We start from the raw sequence: 19456 nt of genomic DNA on the forward strand, positions 1-19456 counted from the left end.
ATTTGCGATAACGATATAACTGACTGTTACGATTTAATGTTATAATTTCTGCGAGACAAAATACAACTCCACAACTTTACTAGCGCAAAAAACCCCCCATCCATTTATTTTCACTTAAACAAGCAACTGGTTTTTTTATGTGCATTAAAGCTATATAAAAATTTAATAGTGCAAATGCAAATTCCTTGCTGAAAGTTTAACCAAAAGGCATTTCCAGTAGAAATGGGCTGACATATCCTGAGCATAACCATGTATAATATCCACTGAAGTTAAAAAGAGGTGCTTTGCAACATTAAACTGCAGTGTGCCAAATAAAAAAGTCAAATACGTATTTTTCAGACCATAAGGTGCACGGGATTATAAGTCACATTACGCGAAACAAAGCAGTCAGATAAATCAAACTTTATTCAACTCATTCTTCTTTTCCTCCACTTCTGTACCATTGATTCATTAATGCTGTATTCTATCACAGCTGCTCTATTCCCATGTTGTTGCGATATACATTAATGACTAACCTCATATTGTGGATGTATTTTCTCAGTTGTTCTCCTGACTTTAGTTTGGTCCGTTTACAGCATCCTGCCATGTGATTGCATTTGTCTTTAACCATCAGAAACCTTCATGTTTCCACTTTTATCGAGTGGAAAAGTGTTAGCGTTCATCCTGCAGCTTCACTGTTTATGTTATGCTAACATAGCTGTGTCGCTAGCGATCACGTAGCACATCATTATATACCAGCTAGCCCAACTTCAGTAACCCTACTGCTGTTTAGTTTCCTGTCTTCATTTATGTTGGAAGTGATAGCAGAGCTGTACGTTTGACTTTTTTCAGAAATCTCTCAGTCAGAACATGCTATATAATGCTTAGCTCGCTAGTTTCGCTAGTTACCCAACTTCCGCTAACTTCCTGCTAACTTCTAACTCCATTAAATGTAATAAATTCGGTTTTCATGGATGCCTGGATGTTAAACCTCATAGTTACACCTGGTAAAGCAGCAATGCTGATCGTTTTATTAAAGATGAAAGAATTTAGACAGTTTTTAACTCTCCTTGATGCTGCAGTGTTCGTTTGACTTTGGGACCTGAAGTGGACGGAGTTTAGGACCCAGGTTACTCCCAGATTTATGAGCACCTTAGTCCGACAAATATGGCAATAACAACAGCCCGCTTGCATGTTCTACAAAAAAAAAAAGTGCTTTGTTGTGTATCTGTCGGACAAACACCAAACCAGTTCCACATCACTGAAGTTGCACCATTTTTACAAACCAATTCTGGTTCATCCGTTTCACTCAACAATCCACTTTTCCCCTTCTCATTCTCCGTTGCCACCGTGCTTTTTCGGCCATGTGCGTATGAAAACAAAGGCACTGCATGCGCGTTTTACCCATATTCTATCACGATATTTCATTTTCTTATCGTTGCCTAACATTGTACCGGTATTACCGTGAACGGTATAATATGGCCCAGCCCTAGCTGCGACTGCCACATTCAGAGCCTCCCCAACACTGTAGTGCTACGTACACATCGACAGGTAGACTAAAAAATCACTTGCCCTGCTTTCAGCCGCCAGCCTGCTTCCTCCAGACCTATATCCACTTAATACAGCAGCAGGGGAGAGGAGAGGATGTTGGGAAAGACTTGAGGAAGTGAGAATGGAGGGGGGTTGGAGTAAAGGATGGCAAGGAATTGTCTCCCATTCATACAGCAGCCGTTCTATTTCCAAATTTCCTCCACTGCTGGGGACAGAAATCATCACAAACTAGTTTTTACCAAAAGAATAGTCTGAATAAAGAATAAATTAGTAAACTGTAAATGTTGTTATCATGCTTTATATCTCTCAATTGAACTTGTAATGAGGTCGAGGAGCACCTTACAGTCCTGCCACCACTTGGATTTCTTTACTTGGCACACTTTTTAATTGAGGGTCAGCGTGACTGTGAAATAATGTCAGACAATGTGAGCTTCGCTCTTCTCTGATGAAGCCGATGAAGCAGGATGTCGGCATCTGAAGTAGTCATAATGATGCTTTTCCTTTTTCCGAAGAAAAGGAGACACAACGCACACACGCCCACACAGACACATGCACAAACGCAAACACACACAAACAGTCAGGCAGGTGCTTCCCGCTTTAAGCACATACACGCATACTCACATCGGCTACTGTTTAAAATATTACACAGTATAAATAAATAAGCACCCAAGAGGAAAAGACATACTTTACACCTACTGCACTCCAGTGCTAGTGAATACACACACAGAGACTCGCACACAATGTGCTATGTGATAACCAGATGAGAGCGGTGCTTTGTATTATGTTCTATAATTTGACCAGGTGTCCTGGCTGTGTCGATTTAAGACTGCTACAAAGGTGATCCTCTTCCTGTTCTATTGTGAGTTACAGGAACCTGTCACAGCTTCTTTCTCTGATTGTTGAAGCACATTGGAGGGAGAGAATAATCTTTCATTCAGGAATAGTGACCTGTGTGATCTGAAGACAGGAGCTCTATTTCTTGTGGTCTGTTTTCTAGAGTTAGTCTGCGTAATTATTGTTATTGTTTTTATTATTCTTATTTTTTAGGGAAAAATTTAATTTTGAATTTCTTTTTGTTGTTGTTTTTTTTAAATCATTTTAGTATGCATTTGTCATCATTTCATCATCAGTCTTTATTTGTAAATGGAAAAAAAGCTGCTTTTTTCTTCTTACATTTAAATACAGTGTGTAATCGCTGCTTTTTACAGTGTTAGACCATCTATTCACTCTTGGATTGTAGACGTAATGCAGAATGCCCAAGCTGACAGTAACCAACACTCCTGTTGTGTCTGATTGATGGAAACCAGGCTGCATGTTAACATGGAGCGGATGCATGTCAGTCATGTTTTTGTTTTTTGTTTTTGTTGGGTTTTTTTTATAAAGCAGTCTATTGTTCAAATACCCAGATCAGAGGAGCATGTATGCAAGCGAGAGTCAGCAGTAAGAGCGGTGTAAATCACCTGCCGATTGGTTTCCTGACAGTTTGACTGCTCGTTTCCTCTCATTGAGCCTCACGTGTCAGGCGCAGCAATTATTTAGACGGACAGGGATAGATCTTCTCTCTCTGCTCTCTTCTTCCTCAGTTTCACGGCGGACTTATTAGGTTTCATTTCTGAAGTTGAACCATAAGTGATTATCCTGAACCATGGCATCAGTCTGTGTGTTGTCAGGTGCAGCTTTATCCATATACACCAGCCTTTCAGTGGTAGTGTGGCTGCGAAAAGTTCATCATATCATTAGTTTTAAAAGCTGTTTTTTCCTACTGTTGATTAAAATCTGTAATACATCATGAATGTGGGCTGTGAGGCTTTCCTTTTGGGTTATGAAAGCCATTGTGGGTACTGCAGGGTACTGATGCCCTTATTCATATATATATATGTCAGTAGGTCAGGCTAAGACCTGGCTGATCCCTAGTTCTAGCTTTTTTTAATTTGCACTCAGTTCTTTTGTTTGTCTCACCCCCGATCGTGGCTCAAGAGTTGGCAGTTTGTCTTGTAATCGGAAGGTTGCCGGTTCGAGCCCCGGCTCGGACAGTCTCGGTCGTTGTGTCCTTGGGCAAGACACTTCACCTCCCGCCTACTGGTGATGGCCAGAAGGGCCGATGGCGCGATATGGCAGCCTCGCTTCTGTCAATCTGCCCCAGGGCAGCTGTGGCTACAACAGTAGCTTGCCTCCACCAGTGTGTGAATGTGAGAGTGAATGAATAGTGGAATTGTAAAGCGCTTTGAGGGTCTCGAAAAGCGCTATATAAATGCAATCCATTATTATTATTATTATATGATGGATAGACCTTAGGGCTGTGCGATATGACCAAAATCTCATATCCCGATATAAGAATTCTATCGTCCCGATAACGATATAAATCACAAAAATTTAACATTTTCTGTAAATTATGTGAATCTCGGGCAGCTCGACTTGCGGGAAGTGTTTCCAGCTGCGCGTCATGTAGCTGAAGTCCAGTGTTTTAACCAGAGATGGACCGATCCGATATTACGTATCGGTATCGGTCCGATACTGACCTAAATTACTGGATCGGATATCGGCGAGAAATAAAAAATGTAATCCGATCCATTAAATATCAAAAACACACCTCACAAAACTTGCGACACGGCGTAACTCGGCTCATAACCGTAGCACGTCAGAGCAGTATGTGTCACGTGATAGAGTGGCTGTGTGTATTTGTAGCCTCACTACCAAACCAGCATTTCATCTCGAGGAAGTTATCCCAGAGAGAAGTAAAGCAAGTGTGTAAGTTCATCTCTGAATGTTTGTAAAGCATTCCCATGTTAAGCTTAACAACCGATATATGGAGCGACTGACTCTCTCTCTCCCTCACCTTCCTGCGGCTACTTCAATCGTGAAACTGCTTAATGATCAGCTGATCGGCTTTTCTGTCGCGTGTCCATCTCTCTTCTTTGTTTTTGGTCCACTTTGCACCAGAAAGAGGAAACCAGCGGCGGAACAACAGCAGCACGTTTAAGCTTGATAAGCTGTTGTTAGAATTTATTTAATATTACTTTCTACACCAGGATCCTTTTCTACGTAGCTGACTGCTGGTAACTGTGCAGGGGCGGATCTAGCAAAGTGTAGCCAGGGGGGCCGATAGGGCATTAACAGGGAAAAGGGGGCACAAAGACATACTTTTCTTTCTTATTCTCATTTAAAATGCCTAGCTTTTAATAAATAATTATCTGAATCTTACACCCAAAGTTTTAATCTGATGTAAAATGTATAGAAGTCCATTACTGTATATAGTAACTGTTAAGTCTAATATACCCTAGTAAGCTATAGTACTTTTTCCTTTGAGAAGGTACCATCTGTGAATTCTGCAATTCTGTTGAAGAAAGATGTTGAATCTATTTAATTATTCTTGAAAAATAATTTATTTCTGTGCATTTTTTTTTCACCCTGCATCAAATTAAAGTTGATTACGTCGATTAAGCATCATGAGGTGGAGGGTGGGGGGTGGTTCCCTATTTTTTTTTTGCTGGGAGTTTGCAACCCTATTAGTTAGGTTGCTTAATATTTCTGCTAAGTACTCTTTAAAATACCAGAATAGGGAGGATTAAGTTTATTAGATTGATCAGTGTTCCTGAACTATGAAATATTTTGGGTGCAGTGTATTTTTTACATACAGGTATAACAGAATAGCTTTAGTGTTATTGTTTATTTAAACTTGAGTATGAACTTATACAAAATGCAGCAAGATATTAAAAAAACAGTTTTATTGATTAAAAAACACACTATATCGGATTCATATCGGTATCGGCAGATATCCAAATTTATGATATCGGTATCGGTATCGGACATAAAAAAGTGGTATCGTGCCATCTCTAGTTTTAACAGATGCATGAAACGATACATTTTTAGACATAAGTTGTAACGGCCGCCGTTTTCTTTGTGAGTATTTATTACACGGCGTGCTGCGGGGAAAAGCCTGTTCTAACGTTTGAGTCTAAGGTTTATTTTTTAGCACCTGGCGGCTCTTTTTTACTTCTCATCCGTAAATAATCTGTTCTTTCACGTGATTCAGTTTATTTTGAAAAGTCTCAACAGGATCTTGAGCTTTATTGTGAAAGGTTTATGTGGAACAAAAACAAGCGGACATGCGATGGTGTTACCGTCGTTGTTGCTAACCACAACGCATAAAAACAGGCGCTTGTCCGTCCATAGTGTGGTTATATTAAATATAAGAGAAAGAGAGAACTTTAAGAAATTAATATAGCCACTACAGTGACCCATCAAAACGGTGAAAAAATATTGCCGTAAACAGTTTATTTTGCGACACCACGAAACAAACGATAGCGTAAAATGAAACGATAGACATTTTTATATCGTCATCCGATATATATCGTTATATCAAACAGCCCTAATAGACCTGTGTTTTGGTTTTTTTTGGTTTTTTTTAAGCCAAAATATATTTTTAAAGTTACTATGATTTTATATGTATGCAACAGACAAAAGTAGTCCAGATGTACACAAATGTCATCCTCCAATTTGTAAAAGTGGAAGTGAGCATCTGCTGTTGTTCGTCTGTCATTTTTAGATGTGTTCTATAATTTGATGATTTTTAGTTAAGTAAGTAAGTAAAATGTATTTATATAGCACATTTTACAGATAAAAATCACAAGGCGCTTCACAATAAAATCAGAGATACAAAAAAATAATATAAAACAGTGAAAAAATTAATTGAAAGCTCGTTTGTATAAAAATGTCTTCAGCTGCTTTTTAAAGGAGTCAGAGTCTAGACAGCGTAAAGACAACAGCAGGGAGTTCCACAGCCTTGGTGCCAGTGCCTGAAAAGCCCGATCCCCACGTGTTTTAAACCTAGTACGTGGGGCCACCAGTAACCTCTGACCTGACGACCTAAGTGCTCGGGATGAAGCATAAAGTTTCAACAGGTCAGCGATATACTGGGGAGCTTCACCGTGCAGAGCTCCAAAAGTTACTACTAAAATTTTAAAATGAACCCTAAAATTTACTGGCAACCAATGAAGAGAAGCCAAAACTGGGGTAATGTGTGACCTCTTGTTTGTGCCTTAAAAGTCTTGCTGCGGCATTCTGTACAGTCTGAAGGCGATCCAGAGCTGATTTGTTGAGACAAGTAAAAAGACCATTACAATAATCCAAACGAGAAGAGATAAAAGCATGAATAATCATCTGAAGTTCTGCCTTTGACACCAGTAGTCTGAGTTTAGAAATGTTTCTTAGATGATAAAAACAGTTCCGGACAAGTTGTTTAGAGTGTTTCTCAAGAGACACTGAACTGTCAAATATGACTCCTAAGTTTTTGAGACTCGACTGAAATGAAGGGTCTAAAAAAACTGATATGCTGCTTAATTTCTGAGAGCATGTGATCAGGTGCAATAATCAAGGTTCCTGTTTTATCTGCATTTAACTGGAGGAAATTGTCATTTAACCATTGTTTGATTTCTGACAGACAATTATTTAAACACGACAATTTATAAAACTCAGAAGTTTTGAAAGAACAGTATAACTGAATGTCATCAGCATAGAGATGATAAAAAATATTATTGTAACGTCTGATAATTTGGCCTAGAAGGAGTATATACAGCAAAAAGAGAATTGGACCTAAAACAGATCCTTGAGGTACCCCAGAAGGCAGAACTGATGTTTCAGACAACACGTGATTCATACAGACAGTAAAAGATCTCTCAGATAGATACGACATAATCCATTTTAAAACAACACCAGTAATCCCAAACAAGTCCTTCAGCCTATTTATCATGATGATGTGATCAACAGTATCAAAAGCAGAGGTGAGATCCAACGGTGTACTCTCCAGAGTCTGCTGCCATCAGAATGTCACTAGACACTTTAAGTAAAGCGGTTTCAGTGGAGTGCAATTTGCAGAAACCAGACTGGAAAATGTTCAGAACATTGTTCTTCTCCAAAAAGTTGTTAAGTTGTTCTGCAACTGTTTTTTCCAAGATCTTTGACACCAATGGTAATTTTGATATTGGCCTGTAACTGCTTGGAAGAGATGGGTCCAAATTTGGTTTCTTTAACCTCCTAAGACCCGAACTCTTCCACGGCATGGATTTTTAATTTCTCTTTGATATTTGGGCATATTGGGGCTCAATGAATGTAAAAACAAAGAATTACCAGATATTTTTCTTTACCTAATTTTTGTTTCTAAGACAAATGAGAGCCACATACGAGGATATTCGTTTAAAATTTCGATAGAACAGTAGCAGTATAATGTCCTCGTAAGTGGATATCAGGCAGTTGTAGAGTAAAATTGAGTATTTTGGTCTAAATAGCCCAAAATGTGATGTCCACATATGTGGACGCCAGGTCCTAGGAGGTTAATATTGGTTCAACAATAGCTTGTTTAAAATAGCTGGGAACTGAGCCAGTATAAAGAGAAGTATTAATTATTTCCAGAATACAGGGGCCAATATAGTCAAACATACTAATGAAAAATGATGGAGGAAGTACATCAAGGTGGCTTGAAGTCAGTTTCATTTGACCAGAACAGAGCACTGATGTCCTGTAAGGTAAGAGAAGTAAAAGAGGACCAGGTATCAGAGGTAAGCAAAGTGTCAGTGTGATACTGAGAGGATGATTGAGAAATATTTGACCTGACGGCAGCGACCTTATTAACAAAATAATTTGAAAAGTCATTACAATCAGATTTAGCATAGACTGTTACATGAGGAATATCAGGAGAGACAATGTTCTTAATTGTATCAAACAATACTCTGGGACTGTTCTTTTTTTGAAGCTATTAGATTAGCAAAATATTCAGTTCTGGCATTTTTTATTATGTCGTTAAGTGAGAAAATTGATTCCTTGAGATGTACCCTGTGAACCTCAAGCTTGGAAGCCTTCCATAAACGTTCTAATTTGCGACAATATCTCCTAAAATTTTGAATATTTTCAATTATCCAGGGACAGAAATTTGAAGAATGGACAGCATTTTGTTTCAGAGGTGCCACCGTATCTAAAATAGATTTACATTGATTGTTAAAAGACAAAATAAGTGAATCCATGTCATTTTGAGCCATGCGAGGGTCAAACATGGCAGAGAACCTTCTAGCAGCATCCTGGTTTAGAGCATCCTTGTGAGACTCATGGCCTAAAACAAACATAAAATTTTTAATTGCATCACCCATCATTTGTCATGTTTCAAACATTCTCACATGATGCTCGCTGGTGAATTACTCTGTGTGAACAAAGTGAATCTTGCACAGACTTTCCAAAAATTTCAAAGTTCTGAGCCTGCTGGTGTGGCGTTCTTGAAAGATTTCTTGCTTTTAGCTTGAAAGTCACTGACGTGCCAGGATGTTCTTTGTGCAGTCTCCTTGTCTGTTATGATACAGCACTTGGCAGGATGTTTATCACAGTTACCAGGTTGGTTAGCTGGGTGCTCTATTTGTCACCCTCTTCCTTTTCTTTCCCCGTGTCCTGTCTGGATTTGGGCCTGTGGGAGCTTGTCTGCTCTTCTTGTCACAACATGCGCTCTCTCTCATGCAATTCACTTTGCTTTATTTGCACTAATTTTAGGTGAGCAATATTGCTGGGGCATCAAGGATACAATTCAGAAATATAATAGGGAGAGTCAGTTCTATAGTTTAAAAGAAAATAAATGCATACAGTACTGTGTTCATGTCTTGAGCCATCCTCCAATTCTTTGTATTTTGCTTCCAAGGAGCATTTTCTTGTCATTTTTAAAGTGGTCTTGATTGATAGTTCTCCAGGATTTCTTAAGGTCTTTGGCTGCTTTTTCACTCATTTTATATATAGAAAAAGAAAAGAAGACACATTACAATCTCTCTCTATGTATGTGTGTGTGAGTGTGTATTCATATCATTGTGGGGACCAAAAAGTGGAAGTTTATTATATTTGTGGGAACCAACAGCCCTTATTGGGACCAAAATCCCAGTCCCCACAAGTTTGAAGGCATTTTTTAAGACAAAATGTGGTTTTAGTGTGAGGGTTACAATTGGGTTATGGTTAGGTTGTACTTGTGTTAATAGACATACTCTGTCATTATTTTAAGACTGAGAATAATTATGAATTCAGAGTTACACACTTCTTTTTTTTAAATGGAATTTCATACATATTTTTGTGCTTCACTGAAAGTATACAGTGACATGAGTACTTTAATGTGTTTATATATTTTTATAGACACTTGGTATTTCAAAAATCCCATTGTTTATGCTTGTATGTGCTTTGGTGCTGAAGCACAGTGAAGTGTCATAGTTATAATGATTTGGTCATGTCATATACAGTAGTGGTAGTGCTGACCAGTATCTTATGTAGGTCTTTTGTGTAAATGACTGGACATGGTGATATTGCGAGTGACTAGAAAGTGAAAGCTTTGGTGTGAGTAGGGAGAGGTCTGGGGCTCGGTCTGGATGTCTGTTTGTAAGAGAGAGAACTCAGATCCGTTAGAAATTGCTGCATTCTTCAGCAGCAAGCCCTCCGGTATGCCAGCACATTCCCCACTGCTGAGCTGGAGAATCCACCCGGAAAGCAGGAGCAGGAACTTTTCCTCAATACCCCCCACCCCTTACTTCCATTATCTACTACTCAGCCTTTCTTAACATCATTCACCTTAAGTAACCCCCACCAGATCCTTTCTCAAGACTGCTTTTTATCCAGATTATTTCCCTGGACACGGAAATTCTTGTGAATCCATATGTGTTGTTTTCTGTCCAGGATTTAATTTTTTCATGTGTCTGTGGTTTAAAGAGTTACTCCGGGACTTTTCACTCAAACATTTCTGTCTCCTCCTGTCTTTTGTCTCTTCCGTTGTGTCGTTTTTAGCCCTCTTGGTAGGTCCTTTCCTAGCTAAGTTCCCTGTTCTTTTTATTGTTGGTAAGCTCTCTCTTGTTTGCTGTCCTCTTGGTTGGTTAAGGAAACCTGACGAACAAGACTACGTGTTGGATCAACAGCAGCTATAGCAAGCTGCCAGAAATGGGACAAAGTGAACCAGTCTTGTGTGTGTTTTGCTAACAGGAGAAGCACAGGTTTAGAGGCCAAACTCACACATCAAGTCTTTAACAATGTGAGGCTTGTAGGATTTTTCTTAAACTAGATGCATTCCCTAGCCTAGCTGCTTACACATCAGCTGTATCTGTGTTATCATTCCCCCCGAAATGTAATCCTAATTTTAATTTAAAACCTCAGACTTTTTTTTTATTAAAGAAATCATCAGACACACTGTTCTTTTCCTCCCTTTCCTAACCGTTAATGTACAAATACAAAGCTGGTGTCATTGTAAGGATGATTGGGATTTTGTGTCCCTTTACTAACCACTAATATAGGCTTATCTGTTGTGCTAGCTGCCTTGTTGTCGCTTTGTATGCTGTTGACCCGTCTATATTTAGAATGAGTGGAATCATGTGCCTTCACAAGTGTGTGTGTGTGTGTGTGTGTTTGCTCATTGGGGGGTGTTTGCACATAACCAATGTGTAACAAATGAGCTAAATCAATCACATTGTTTCCATCACTGTTGCCTGTGTCTTGTGATCAGAGTTGGTTGTGAAGAGGACACACTGTGTCCAGCCCAGGGTCAGAGTTAAACTCCCCTTTCCCGGAGAGCCAGTTTGATTTGTATTAATTGAGCTGACTTCCTGTAGTTGTTGTTGCTATTCCTGGCTGTTTGAAGTGTTATTTTCTTTTCTTTTAGAGCAGAAAAACTGTGCATCTCAGAGTAATGAGCCAATACTACCTTTCTATTTGTCAGTGATTAGAACCGATAAGCGGGATTGATAGCCAGGCAGACTAACAATTCCAAGGAATTGGACTACTGGGAATCGGTTTTCTACAAGAACTGGTTCTTAATTCCCATCCCTATTGAATAGGGTGACATGCATTTGTCTAAAGAAGAAACTAATACATTTTGAGTGGAATAAGTGGTTAATTAATTGATTTGATTGATTATTAACAAAAGAAATTCATGTTTCATTGGTTAAACTGTGCAATTTAAATAGACTGAAGTCTCTCTAAAAGGCCAGTCTGTATTTAAAATGTCTACAAGAGACAGCTCTGCTTTTCCTGCTCTTTTTTTTCTTGTGTTACTGTGGGGTTTTCCAGGGCTGTGGCTGTGTTGAGAAACATGTTCATGTCTTATTTTGTGAAAAGGGGCTTTAAGTTTCTGAAGTGGGTACATTTACTCACAGAATTGGAGTTGAACAGTCTTCTCAGAACAAGAGAGAACTTGTTGCATTCAGATTTGTGCTGTAGCTGGACAGTGTTGTATTGATAGACTTAGCTGAGGGAGATGTTTGGGGAAAAAATGAGTCACACCCCTTACTCCAAACTGCTTTATTTTTTATGCTGGTTCCAGCCTTTCGATTTGCTGGTTATTGTTTATTTACCATTCTTTAAATATGGTGAAACAGCCACATTAAAACATGAAGACAGCCAAATGTCTTCATGTTTTAATGTGGCTGTTCCGCCATATTTAAAAAACACTATCAGGATCACCAAGAACTTCACGTACTATATTATGAATGGGAACAACTTCTTTGTGGCATGATTACTAACTATTTTTATTTAATAACAAGAATGTGATTGCAGGCTAACAAATAAAAATTGGTGTTGCATATGTAGACAGTGATCTTGTTACAGTATGTCTGTGAAGGTTCTCAGTCATCCAGGTCATCGTAGTCAAAGGAGTTTTGCAAAGAAAGGCGTCTGGACTTTGCCATCTATAATCCAGTTTTGAGTTCCCTCCCCAGACGCCTTAACGCCCACTCACATCCTGGGCCATCTGACCTCAGGAATTCACATGACAAGGTGGGGCCAGGTTTCACAATGGGCTCACTCGAAACCCTGGCTGATTAGGTCCCACACCCGCTTTCACACCTTGGCGCATGTGATTAGAGGATCACCAGGGGGTCCTTTGTCCCTCCTTGGGGGGATACTCCCACTGGGTTTAAATCTGGGACTCTCGGCCATTTGACCTTAGAACTGAAGAAGCTTCTCGGATGAGAGGTGAAACGTCTTCAAGCAACTTAAAGAAGTCCAGACGCCTTTCTTTGCAAACTCCTTTGACATCTTGTTACAGTGATCTCCTGTTTTTTCTTTCTGTGTATCCGTTGTACCTCCTGTGCCAGCACAGTGGCTGTGTTGTGGGAGAAAGGTGGGCAGTTTGATGTGAGGTTGACAGTGGAGGAATTATACTATGAAGCAGGGCTGTGTTGAAAGCAGCACCTTTGTCTAGTTGCCAGAGAGGGTGTCAGAGGGCAGTGCCAGGGCAGGGATGGCACACAGAGTTCACATTGTTCACATCTGGGAAATGCTGTGTCAGCCTCTCTCCCTCTGAGCTTTCCCTGTGTGTTTGTGTCTGACTTTCTTTTTCAGCATTTCTTCACAATGATTCATCATCTCCTAGCATGCCCACAACTGTGCCTACTGTATAGGAGCAAACCTAACATACCTATGTCTCATTTAAAATGACACAAGGCGCTTCTATCACTTTGTTTTGTGTTATTTTTATTGGTTGTCTCATTCTGATTGTCTCAAGCCTCTCACATTTTTATTTTGGCTCATCAGCCACACACACACACGCACACACTCACACAGTAGGTTGTTATTCATGGAGCTCCCTTGTGTCTGTTTACAGAAACAGGTGTTTGAGGTGTGTTTGTAGAGGTGAAGAAGTTCGTCAGAGCCACTCATAGTTCCAGTGAAGCTCTCAGTGACTCTATCCGGTTGTTCAGTCTGACGTCACTGGCCGTGTCTGGGCCTAAACTCCGCTGCAGGTCCATATATCAAACGATCACTGTGGCATTACTGAGAGTTGAAAAACTGTCTAAAGTCTTTCATCTTTAATAAAATGATCAGTGTTCTGCTCTACCAGGTGTAACAATTGAGTTTAACATCCAGGCATCCATGAAAATGGAATTTATGACATTTAACGGCGTTAGAAGTTAGCAGGAAGTTAGCTCGCTAGCTTCTATCTAAATACAATATAGCATGTCCTGACTGTGGGGTTTTGGAAAAAAATTCAAACGTACAGTTCTGCTATAACTTCCAACATAAATGAAGACAGAAAACTAAACAGCAGTGACGTTTGTAGGGTTACTGAAGTTTGGCTAGCTGGTATATAATGATGTGCTACGTGACCGCTAGCGACACAGCTATGTTAGCATAACATAAACAAGCTAACTTTTTTTCCACTCGATAAAAGTTAACGTGAGTGTTCTCGGTGGTCAGGAACAAATGTAATCGCATGGCAGGATGCTGTAAAAGGACTAAACTTCAGCCAGGATAACAAGTGAGATAATCCATCCACAATACGAGGTTAGTCATTCATATACTGCTGCATGGGCTGTGCTGTAGTTACATCGTAAGGTTTTAAAAACTGAGCTTAAATAAATGATTAGCAGTAATAAAAGCCGAGGGAGGTCAACAGTGATCACTGACTGTTGACCTCCCTCCTCTGACTCTTTTAGGAGCTTTTTGAGATTAAATAGAAGAAAATACAAAACATTAAACATGTTAACAACACAAAAGCCATATTAAACGCAGACTACTTTAGGCCCGGAAGTAGGATTCGTCACGTCATCACTGAACAACCGGATAATGACTCATGTGGTGAGAGAGTATGGATTCACTGTGGGAGGAACTGACCTCTTGACCTTTTAACCTTGGAGTAATTGCCCAGTAAGCTTGAAGTGGGATCCTGACTTCATGGTGTTAAGTTTTCCAAGCTTTGCTCAGTCTTTGTCTTCTTCCTTAGCCATGGAACACAAACACACAGACACACAGACACACACAAACACGCGCACCAAGCTTCTGGCTAGTGAATCGATCTGACAGTATGTATGTGTTAGTGGTATCCATTCATTGCTGATGTAAAGCTAATTCTAGGTGTAGTCATCTGCATTGGAAGCGGGTTCATATAGTTATAACAACATTCTTCCAAACATTTTGTGTTTGGAAGAATGTGTTTTCTTTCGCTTTTTCTTTATACTGTAGTTTGTGGGAGAACAGGAAGCTTTTTGTGTTGTGAAGGGATGCGTGGGAAAAGAAGCATGTACATCATTTTTAATCTCAAACAAAATTACTCTAACAATGTAGTATTTTTGATTTGTCTTTGTCATGTTTGTTTGACACATTTTACTTGCTGGTGGTTAGTATTGCTTAGTCAGGCCTTGTTATGGACTCGTAAATTTTGATGGTTCTTAGTCTGCCCGAGTCAGTTCAAATATTTGACAAAAGATTACATTTACATTTTAAGCTAGCTATGCACCACTACTTCTGTAGGTTTAACCACAGTATTCAGGATTTCTGCTTTGCATCTTAATGTTTTCCAGTCATTTGGATATAACTGAGTTTTAATCATGGAACAATTCCTGTTCCCAGATGGAGTAAGGCTTGTCTCATTCATAGGAATGAAGAATTACATCATCCTTGGAGCAGAGTGGAGTAACTCCAAGGCTCCCTTCACACACCTCACTCTCATTCCTTCCATCTATCCCCCCACCCCATCCCAAGCTTCTGCCTCCCTCTTATGCTGGGCATACACTGTGCGATTTTTTTCAGTCGCGTTATTCAGCTTCTGCTCAAACTGTACGATTGACTCGCAGGGGTTATAAGTTCGCAGGTCACGATGCAGGGTCTCACACTATACGGCCTGATGCTCTGATGCGACCTGAGTGCTCACACTGTGCGTCCATAAAATGAAGGTTATAACAGAAAATCTGTCACTCGCTCTCCCTCTCTGTCTTTCACTCACACTGACACGCACACCACCACCATCAACTTTGCTAAATTGCTAATGAAAAACATTGATCAGGCAGCTGTGATTGAGCAGCAGTGTAAATCCAACTATTTTCACGGTTGTTGTGGTCGTGATAATTTTGTGAGGCCACATCGAAAAGGCTCGGATGAGCTTTCCAAAGTTCTACAAGTGCCTCCATCGCTTGTGTCCAGATCACACGCTGCACTGCTGTGCTACTCCGTCTTTTTCACCGACGTTTATGTGTTTGCGCGTGCGCAGTGTGAGTGGCTGCGGTGACACCCTCACGACGGTTGGGAGGATTTCAAACAGGTTTGAAATCCTCACGACGGTTGGGAGGATTTCAAACAGGTTTGAAATCCTCACGACCAAGCGATTGATGATCGGGAGCTGGTTGTGAGGTGGTAATCGCTTCTCGTTACCCCATGTATACTACACGATGCACGACACACGATGAAGGCCAAACTCGGGCCGATCACCAAAACGGTCGCACGACTCAAAAATCGGCTCAAAATGGGCCAAAAATCGCACAGGGTAAGCCCAGCATTACCCTACCTCCTCCCCCTTAGATGTCTTACTCTGCGTGTAGGCTGTCTGTTTCTGGACAGTTTGGTCTGGTGCAGTATTTATTTCCATTCATGGCATCCATTCACATTAGCTGATCTCCTTACTAAAGGCATCTGAAACCCAAATCACTAAATCAAGTACTTGTGAGTGAGTGGGGCCAGCTTTGCTCACAGATGCAAAGGGAGAGTGTGGGTGGGGTTGGTCAGATGAGTGGAACAGAAAAATCTGAAGAGTCACTCATTTTTGATAGATTAGGATACTGATGGTGATCTACCAAAACCTTAGGTAATTCACACACATCAGTTCTCCTGCTGTTGAAAACATTGTATTAACTTTTAGAATAAAGAGTGATAGTGCACTCAGCTTCAAAACTTGAAAGGACGTATAGGGTAACCGGTATAGGAGAATATGGAAAAGAAAGAGAGCACTGGCTTAACTACATTTATTACATGACAAGAAGACCAACACGTCCTCATCAGACTGTAATTTCATCAAATGGCAGTCTAAAAATAAGAAGGATTCAAACACAGGTGTTTGCCACCACATTTTCTCCTTTGTCTACAGAATTTGGGGAAAAGGTGGATTCATGTGCTACATACAGAACACTCTGAAGTTTTGAATGTGAAGTGGGGGTTTTTTGTTATAGGTGCTTCTTTTTGTGATATTTCATAAAACATTTATTTCACTTAAAGAGCTTTTATTTGTTCTGTGTATATTTTTCTATGTTCCTGTTTCTAGTAGTTATGATATGCTGCTGGTTGTTACTATTTTGTGAAATTATAACGGTATATTATGATGGTGATTATGCCCTCTGGCACTGGAGTCTCACCTGGGTTTTATATGTTTTGATTGTCGTTTGTCTTAAACTACACTGATGTTGGCTTATTGCGGAAACATGTCTCTCTTTTAGCCTTTTTAATAAATATAGGGAAAGTTTTTTTTCTTTCAGAGAGTGCCAGCGGCCTGTTTGTTTTCTATTGTAGAAACATCCCTTAAGGTCTTATAGTGTTTTTGTGGTGACTACAGGTCACTGAAGGGTTGCAGAGGTGGGATTTCCTCACAGTCAAGCAATTGATTGCAGGATTGGAAAACAAAGTCTAAAGAACTTTTGACCACTGTGTTGGGAGAAATTTTTGACACCTTCAGAACTCTGTTAATTTGAGTTTCGCTACAGAGCACGGATTTAGATTTCAGAACAAATCTGAGATGAAAAGATGTCTGTCCAAATTAAAGGTATTAACTGAACAGTTGTCTCTCATGGATATTTGCCTGTTCAGGCACAAAGGACGTGGTGTTTAAGAGTTTGTTGCTGTTACTGTTAAAATAACTTGAAATGTGAAGGTGCCGTCGTTAACAGTGACCTTATAGTTGGTGTCTCTTTTTTGGATGCTCTGCCTTAAATCCTGCTAAAGGTCTCATTGTCAGGTAAAAATGACAGGTTATAGATTATGAGAGAATTTTTATAAACCTGCTCTCTAAATAACAACAAGGAAGTCTAAAAGCAAACTAAATCGTCACATACATACGAGTCTGGGATAAATGTGTGTATTCACCTTGCGGTGCTGGTCATGTTTCATTAGGAAATGTAAATGTGAGCCTTGTTTAGAGGGCTTCAGGGTTTACGGGTCTTCCATCTGCCCAGTCAGAGCTGCATCTGTCCACTTGACAGGGCAGAGAGAGCTGTACATCACCACAGTAGTGGACAGATCATACAGACGTGTCTCACAAGCCGGAAGTGAAGCCGGCCTTCTTAATGCCTCGTGTCTCTATTTGTGTGGCTGTCAGAGTTGTTGCCCTGACCTGTTGGTATCTATAGCCCTGGTCCAAGATGATAGGAATGAACCTCTTATGGGCTACTGACTGGGACAACAATAGAGCTCCATGACCTCCACGTTATGTCCAAAGCTGTATGGCCTCCATTAGCAATCTACAGACCTGGGTGTTTTTAGAAAGAACAAAATAGAAGGATGATGGTGCAGTGGGTCTGACGTCATCTTGGTGTCTTCTATTTTCAATTCATCTGTCTATCTATAAATTACATTCCCCTCTGCTGCTCCCTTAAATATCATAAAAGAAATCTTACTTTAAGCACTGTTTATACTGGTGAATTTTTCATTTCTATTCCATATTGTTTTTTTTATTTTCTCCTTCATTTTGTCCTGCAGGTATAATTAGCCAATGGCAGAGTGAGCCCAAGGAGCGTGTCATCTCCCTCGTCCTTACCCATCTTCCGCTGCTCAAACCGGGTAACGCTGAAGCTAAGGGAGAATACATGCGCTTGCTGCCTCGCATCCTGGCCCACACGATCGAGCACGGCCATCACCTGGAGGAGTCTCGGCAGCTCCTTTCCTACGCCCTTATCCACCCCGCCACCTCCCCTGAAGACCGCGCTGCTCTGGCACTCTGGCTCAACCACCTGGAGGAGAGGGAGAGAGACTCATTGGAAAGGCCTCCTCCTGCCGGGCCTCACCATCACCACCAGTCTACACCTCCTTCGACCCTGACCTCATCTGGATCTTGCTCTTCTACCAACACCTCTTCATCAGGGATTCCCTACTTGCATCACCACCAACGTTATGGCTCAGATGACCGCCTCAATGGGTGGCAGAGCTCCAGGGATTCAGGAATAGGTGGAGGCTGGCATCAGCATGGCTGTGAAAACGGACACCTCCCTCTCTACCCATCATCCTCTGTGCCTGCGACCATCAATACTGTTGGAACTGGCGGAGGCAGTAACGCGAGTAAGTGAAAACCTGTCCTGTCTTTCCTCTGTTTCTTTCATAGGAGCCACAGATTAGGGTATTTAATGATGTAATAAATATTGTAATACAGTGGGTTACATTTCTGCAACATCCTGTAAAATCTTTCCCAATTTCAGATTTTGACTGATAACTTATTATTCATTTCCTTGTAATCTGTCAGGTAATTATTAAAATTATAGATGCTCATATTAAATACAGCAATAGTTTAAAATGATGTGATCAGCTTATATTCCTATGAGCCAAACGCTCAGGTTTGAAGCATGTCTAAACCCTCTGTTTAAAACAGAACCTGACAGTTTTATTGAGAATAGGTGCCCATATATGGTCAATGTGAGCATCCACTTTTCCTCTGAAGACAGAAGCCCCACCCACCTGCTGTCCAAACCGCTTGTTTGGTAGGAGTACCCAATCACAAGAGAGTTGGTTTAAAAAGATGGGGAAGGGAGCTAAAATTGCTTTCTTTTTCAGAGTTGATGGACCGAGTAGCTTCATAAGGGCCCACTAAAGAAATCGCACAAAAAGCACAAAAGCATCTATAACAAGCCACAAAAAAGGCAGTCCACATTTAAAAACAGTCTTTTTAAATACTTGTTTCATTATAAATAAATTAAACAAATGTATAAAAAACACTCTACACTGAACGTAAACAAGTACTGAGCAAATAGTCACAGCAGTTAATACACCCTGACCAGTACACTCTGAAGAACCCACACAGCAACTACAGAGGCTGAGTGTTGGGTGGAAGACAACACATAGGGAGGGCTGGGCTGTTGAAATTGAACATAACTATGGTCAGAGCAGGATATTTCCAGACAAGAATGCAAGAGCTCTGTTTTTTTCTTTTTCTTTTTTTTTCCTGGGAGATGAAAGAAAC

The 19456-nt window shown here is 40.3% G+C and overlaps 1 protein-coding gene across 3 annotated transcripts in view; it reads left to right on the plus strand.

Annotated features, from left to right (window-relative positions):
* samd4a (sterile alpha motif domain containing 4A) overlaps positions 1 to 19456 on the plus strand; it is an 80468-nt gene that overhangs the window by 23544 nt on the left and 37468 nt on the right. For all 3 annotated transcript variants that reach the window (XM_005458891.4, XM_005458892.4, XM_019367593.2), the window contains exon 3: positions 17986 to 18561. In XM_005458891.4, coding sequence (XP_005458948.1) covers positions 17986 to 18561 — 576 coding nt within the window. The remainder of the gene's footprint in view (positions 1 to 17985; positions 18562 to 19456) is intronic.

The sequence above is a fragment of the Oreochromis niloticus genome, linkage group LG1 (genome assembly GCF_001858045.2).
Source record: "Oreochromis niloticus isolate F11D_XX linkage group LG1, O_niloticus_UMD_NMBU, whole genome shotgun sequence".
NCBI lineage: Eukaryota > Metazoa > Chordata > Actinopteri > Cichliformes > Cichlidae > Oreochromis > Oreochromis niloticus.